The sequence below is a fragment of the Austrofundulus limnaeus genome, unplaced genomic scaffold (genome assembly GCF_001266775.1).
Source record: "Austrofundulus limnaeus strain Quisiro unplaced genomic scaffold, Austrofundulus_limnaeus-1.0 Scaffold0, whole genome shotgun sequence".
NCBI classification, from domain to species: Eukaryota; Metazoa; Chordata; class Actinopteri; order Cyprinodontiformes; family Rivulidae; genus Austrofundulus; species Austrofundulus limnaeus.
The window spans coordinates 7,075,295-7,081,304 of NW_013952402.1; the positions used below are offsets into that span (position 1 = coordinate 7,075,295).

Consider the following 6,010-nt stretch of genomic DNA (forward strand, 5'->3'; position numbering starts at 1 on the left):
CCCCCCCCCCCCCCTTTTTTTTAACCTCACTTCTTGTTTTTGCTTCTACTTCCCCTTGGGCCTTCTAAAGCACAGTAGAGGTTATAGTCACGTCACCTAAAAACCAAATGCACCTGCGTGTCAAAGGGCACAGCTGTCAAAAGACAAGCAAACTTAGCATTTAAAACTTGACATTAGCCAGCAGGGTATTTCAAAGAAAAACAAAAAGTTGACTTCACTGCAAAACATAACACTCTTTTCCCTCGCCATATGCAGCCTTTATGTTCATGTGCAAAACAAGTGAACTGGACTTTTCCTTTAAAACACCTCGTTAACCTGAAAACTGTCGTATATTACTCAGAACTGCTGTGAGGACATTTCTGCTACATTTTGATCTATTACCAAACGTGTTTTGTGTACAAGCTTGGGCAGCCAATTTAGAAACAATACTGTACAGCAGTCAAAAGGGATGACGCCGACAAACAGTCTGAATGGTCCAAATTAGTTAATGAGCTCTGAATTCTTTGTTTGACACTCAAACGAGCAAACAAGCCCACCATTACTGTGGCTTGAAGAAGAAGGGGATGGATGCCAATGACAGTGTGATAATAGTTTTAGTGTGGTGGGTAGATTTTAACTCCTTAGGGAATCTTTGGTTTAGGGAGGCATGAAWGACTCAAAGGAATAAAGGTATTTGGTTGACTCGTGATCGGGCTGTCACAACATTAAATCTCTGCYGAGCTCAGATGTTTTGAGAGGCTAACAGTGGAGGAGCTTGAACCTTGGCTCCGGCGTCAAAGCAGGGAAAGGCCTCTGAAGGTAAGCCACCAGTGCCCCCTGGTTTGGATGCACTTGTGAAGGCGAGAAGACTGCGGCACGCCRGGGCCAGTCAACCCAGCAGATCTTGTAGCGAACTATTTCTGCAGCATCTCAGCAAGGGGCTCTCCACCCATGCTGTGCTGCAGACTGAGATGCTGACGCTGGACTGTCTCTGCCAGTTATCCCCTGTGGAGCGCAGGAACCGAGGCACGATCCGTCCCGAGAAGATGACTCAGCTTGTCAAATCCGGCTGCCACGGACACCTCTACCTTAGTAGCTTCAAGAGGACGGTCATCATCTGTACAAGTTGCTTTCCCTGATCTAGTCCTTGTGAGCTCACTGTGGTCCTCGGTGGGGGGAGTTTTTATTAGTCTTTCCTGGCGGGGGTGCTCGCTGGGATGGGGGTTGAAAGGCTGTAGTATTTGAGGCTGCAGGGACAAAAAGAAAAAAATATATATCAGTAAAGCAAAAATGAAATCAGCAAACAGTGTTTACAAAGGTAGTGTGTTTGATCCCCACGGTATTCATGCTGTGGAATATTTTGCTGCTGAGAATGAAATTTTAAATCAAAGAGCAAACAAAAATTTGGCTTTTTGTCCCCCACTTGTTTTTCTTTACTCTGCATTAACACAGCATGTATCTTTTGACGGTGTCCAAACTGTTCTCAATATGGGACATGTTGACACAGAGGAGGCTCTGAGAAACAAGCAGAGAATAAGATTGGAATGTTAGGGTCTGGAAACTGCTGTTTTTGACAGATAAGAAGCCAGATAAGAAACACATCAAATCAGCACCGAACAGAAAAAATAGCTCAAGATGGAAAAGTCAGTGCTCACCTCCTATACGGGCAACAACCGTGGCAGAAAAACAAGTTCATGTTTTAAGTAACAAGCGACTCAGAACATCAGCGAAGTGGTTTTATGATGTTTCTAATATTAGCGGTTTAGTTTGAGACAGATCTGGAGCCTTTTTTTGATGATTGTCAATTTTTTTTTATCAGAGAACTGCTCTTTGGGCAACTCTGTGGCTTGGCAGGACCTTCAGCGTTCAACCCACCTGAAACCATCTACAGCCACTAATGAGCCTGAACTCCGTTTTGGCACAAACATACTTTCTGAGTGGGAAGTAAAAGGATCTCAGAGGATGTGAATATATAGCTGTACCGGTCAGGCTGCTGTGTCTGTTTCTGGTCATTTGTACATTAAGTGTGTTAGTGTGCGTGCATGTGTGTGTGTGTGTGTGTGTGTGAGCAGTTGTCCGGCACCACAGCTCCATCTCCTGGTGCCCTGCCACACTGCGTCCATTAAGCCTTTCTACCTCAATGAGGGTTTTATTGTATATTTTTGAGATAAATGTTTGCAGATTCAACAGTCTTATGAATAAAATATATCTTAAAGTAACACTCATAATTCTGCTGCTCAATCCTAAGAATGTTATTAATACCCCCCACATCTCATCTATTCCTTTCATGTCATGATTTATCGTAAGAAAAGGAGAATCGATATTGTCCTTTCTTGTAGACTAAACATTTTGAATACAGAGTTTGGAGTAAGTCAAGTAAACTGAAATGTCTATTGATGTCAGTAATGTGACACCTTTAATTGTAAGGTTTGTCATGTGTGCACACCGTACGGTGTATTTTTACCTCTCCTGGTTGGGAGAAGCCAGTTTGTGATAGCGACATGACATGACTAAAGGGTTGCAGCCAGTAATTATTTGCATCTACAGCTGTCTGCTTGAGATACTGATAATTTGCAGMAATCATTCTGAGCTCTTTACTGCACTGTCACTGAGTAAATGTCTCAGCTGCTAATGATAGCTATCGCGCTAACAGAAATTCAGCAATGYGCCAATTTGTGGCACATGGAAGATGCCGTGGCCCATCATGATCAGTCTCGTCCCCCGCTTCCTTCACCATGAGTTGATGATTAGAAAACATGCAAGGAAATGAATATATGGATTGAAGGGTTGTGAGGGCTTCGTAAGAGCACATATGATTGTGTCAAGTTTGTAGGAAGATGGGATTGTCAGTAAAGAGCCACAACATCAAGACTWGATGGAACTCAACATGTCATCTGTGACGGCTGTGTGTGACTGTGATTTGTTAAAATTGTATCAAGCTACCTTTACTGTTACGACAGAAAAGAAAGRAGTAAAAAAAGCATCCACATCCATTAGCACAGGGTCAGTATTAAATGTCATTCAATTTGAAAGCTGCGAAGCACACAAAGCATGCAGTTCATACAATCTTAATGTGACAAAACATAATAATAAAACATTAACGAAAGCTCAATAAAGATTATATAACATATATTGCAAACAAAACTAAATGAAGCCCCAGACTTTCATCCACTAAAAAAAAGGACAAACCAACGTCCCCAAAAAAAGTACACAAAGTCAAAACTCAAAACCCAAATCAAATCATGCAAATGAATGTAGAAGGGCATGCTTCTGTCAGGCCATATGTCGCCAGGCCACAGTTCAGTGAGCAGGTCCGAGTGGGCTGCATTTCGCATGAGAGAAAGGGCTACTGTACCACGCTTTGTCAGTGAAGTACTGCACTAGCTGCTCCACTCCTTGCCAAAGATGTTATGCATTGAGGAGGCAAAGGTAGAGGAGAGAGAGTGAGGGCGATTCAAATAGATTTCTTTCAGAGACGAAGTGAAATGAGGAGCAGAGGAGTTTAAACAACAGGGAGAGTGAGTCAAACTAGTTGCAGTGAGGAAATACGGCAGCCAAAGAAGGTGCGACGACAAACAAAACCAACATTTATTCAGCCAGATGTGTTTTCTATCCTAAAATTAAAACAAAGTTCATTCAAAAAARGTCAGACATTAATTTAGGAAACAAGCCACTGAAATGTCAAATATAATCACAACAGCCACCACTCTTTTTAACGTTGACTGTATTATTTTACTTTGAAGAAATGCCCTGTTGACAAGATATCCTGGTTGGTTTGTTTACATGCAGAACTCAAACAAGGTATTATTGCATTTGTTTAATGAAAAAAGGCATTTTGTTGTTTTTCATATTAGATGTAAACACAACACCAGACTGGTTTTATTTACCTTCTTTTTTCCCCTTATTTGTTCTCTTCCAGTATTAGAAAATGCCTCTGTTATTTTTCTAAATTATGTTTAACATTAATAGACTCATTTCAATGTGATCCCTGACTCAAGTCTGGGTTGGATTTATGATTTAAACAGTAGRCACAAACAGAAGAGAATAGGAGACAAAAAGAACCTGAAATGCACTTTAAAAGATACCTTTATTTCATTTTTTAATACTATTGATAGAAACCTGAGCCCCAGTGAGAAAGATCTGTTTCTTCTCTTTGTGCTCTTCACTTTCATGTGTGTATTTTCTGAAGTACTGTATGTTCACTCATGATTGTTGTTCTTTACTTGTCCACACATCATAATACAAAAGCTTTGTTGCTGTCAAACTGAATAAGGTGAGGTTATTGTGACTATACGGTTACTGTTCAGTCCTGTTTTTTAATGAAGTTTTATAATACAGAAGATGTGTTTCAAGAGTAAACAGCATGTATTTCTGTATTTTTGTTAAAACTAAATCTACATTGGCTGATGGGATTCTAGTATAATATTTCCAAGTATAATTTTAATCTATCCCTGCCATGAATTACAATAAATGCACTATTCCTAAATGAACCACAAAAAGTCATTACAATGAGAAAGCGTGAGGAATCAGTGGGTTTATAAGAAAACAACCAAGTCAAATAATTTGTGACTGAATACAACTGATAAATGAAAAGAAGAGCTGTGTGTGTGGGGGATGATAGGAGTCCTACAGAAGAGGATAAATCTAATAAAGAGACAAAGAACTGAAAATGTATACGCAGAGATTATTTCAAAWTATTCAAATATTTCACCTGGCTATACAGAAAAACCTTTTAAACCCTCTGATGTTGTGTTGTAAAAAAGAGAAGGTGTGAGTGACTCACTGTGTCTGCGCTGTGGCATGCTGGTACGGGTCAAACCCTGGTGCTGTGCTTGCCAAGGGGACAGAAAGGGGGTGGGCGGCGCACCCTACACAGAGCAACACACAAAGAACAAAAGGCATGACATACCCTGACACAAACAGTGGAAATCAAGCTCGTCATGTAGAAGTAAGGCTAAAGGCATTCATTGCAATCAACACACTTAGCACACCGCAAAAACACATCGGAATATTATGCAAACAACATGTCAGCTTTTGTTGCAATCATATCACTGAAAAGGTGTTTGTTTTAATTGGAAAAAAACTTTTATTCTTCACAAAAACAATACAATTTTAGCACTCCAAGCTGAATGAGTGCGTTTAGAAATTCCATGAAGTTCTTGAAGCATCTAATGCAAGATGCATTACGTAAGTAGGGAGCAGTTTGCAAAAACCAGAGAAAAAAGTTGGCCTTTTCAGACTGAACTTATTGAAAAGTTCTTCTGTGGCAACACAACTCTCGCTGCATCATCTGAAGACTTTACTGACATGCATGGTGTTTTATCTACTACAGTTATCTTTCCCTAAACTTTAGCTGAGAGCACAAGGCTTAGAAAAGAGTTCAGTTTAAAAAAAAGCAAAAGAAAAGAAAAAAGCATTTTCTTTTTATCCCATGGACTGACTTTGCTGTTGCACTCACGTCAATGGTATTTATTAGGATTCTGAAGAAGTAAATAAATAAATTTAAAAAAACAAGCATTTGCTCTAAGTCTTGCTTTCTTTGTTTTAGATCAAACTGGACCTTTACAGAAAACATCTTTAAAAATGGAGCATAAATGAAGTGTTTCAGACGTGTGTACTTTTTCTCAACATAAATTACACACACATATTTTCTGGTACATCTTGTAAAAGAAAATTTAAAACTTATAAATAAGCGCAATGTTTGTTTGTGAATTGAATTTTGAAGTCAAATGATGAAGATAATTAAACACTGAAAGGAGTATCATATTGACTTCCTGCAGGCATTAACATTAGTCATGACTACTGAAAGCATAATTTATTCAATTTTTATAACACATTTGACTGTTGCAAAGTTGGAACTACGCAAAAAAAAACATCTGACGGAAAACTTTACTTCACACACAAGATTTATCTAGAAGTTAAGTGCATTTTTAAAGTGTATCTTACCCCCCAGTGAAAAGATAACTCCGCCCCAAGGCGAAATTTGAAAAATGCATCAAAGTGGGTAGGGGAGGGGGTGTGGGTGGGGAAG

At 39.4% G+C, this 6,010-nt stretch overlaps 1 protein-coding gene across 3 annotated transcripts in view; it reads right to left on the bottom strand.

The window, feature by feature from the left end:
- Positions 1 to 310: 310 nt before the first annotated feature.
- Positions 311 to 6,010, bottom strand: part of ccser2a (coiled-coil serine-rich protein 2a) — a 41,193-nt gene continuing 35,493 nt past the window's right edge. For all 3 annotated transcript variants that reach the window (XM_013999861.1, XM_013999727.1, XM_013999795.1), the window contains 2 exons: positions 4,763 to 4,847; positions 311 to 1,226 (listed from right to left, as the gene is read on the bottom strand). In XM_013999861.1, the coding sequence (XP_013855315.1) occupies positions 1,135 to 1,226; positions 4,763 to 4,847 (177 nt within the window). In that variant the 3' untranslated portion in view covers positions 311 to 1,134. The remainder of the gene's footprint in view (positions 1,227 to 4,762; positions 4,848 to 6,010) is intronic.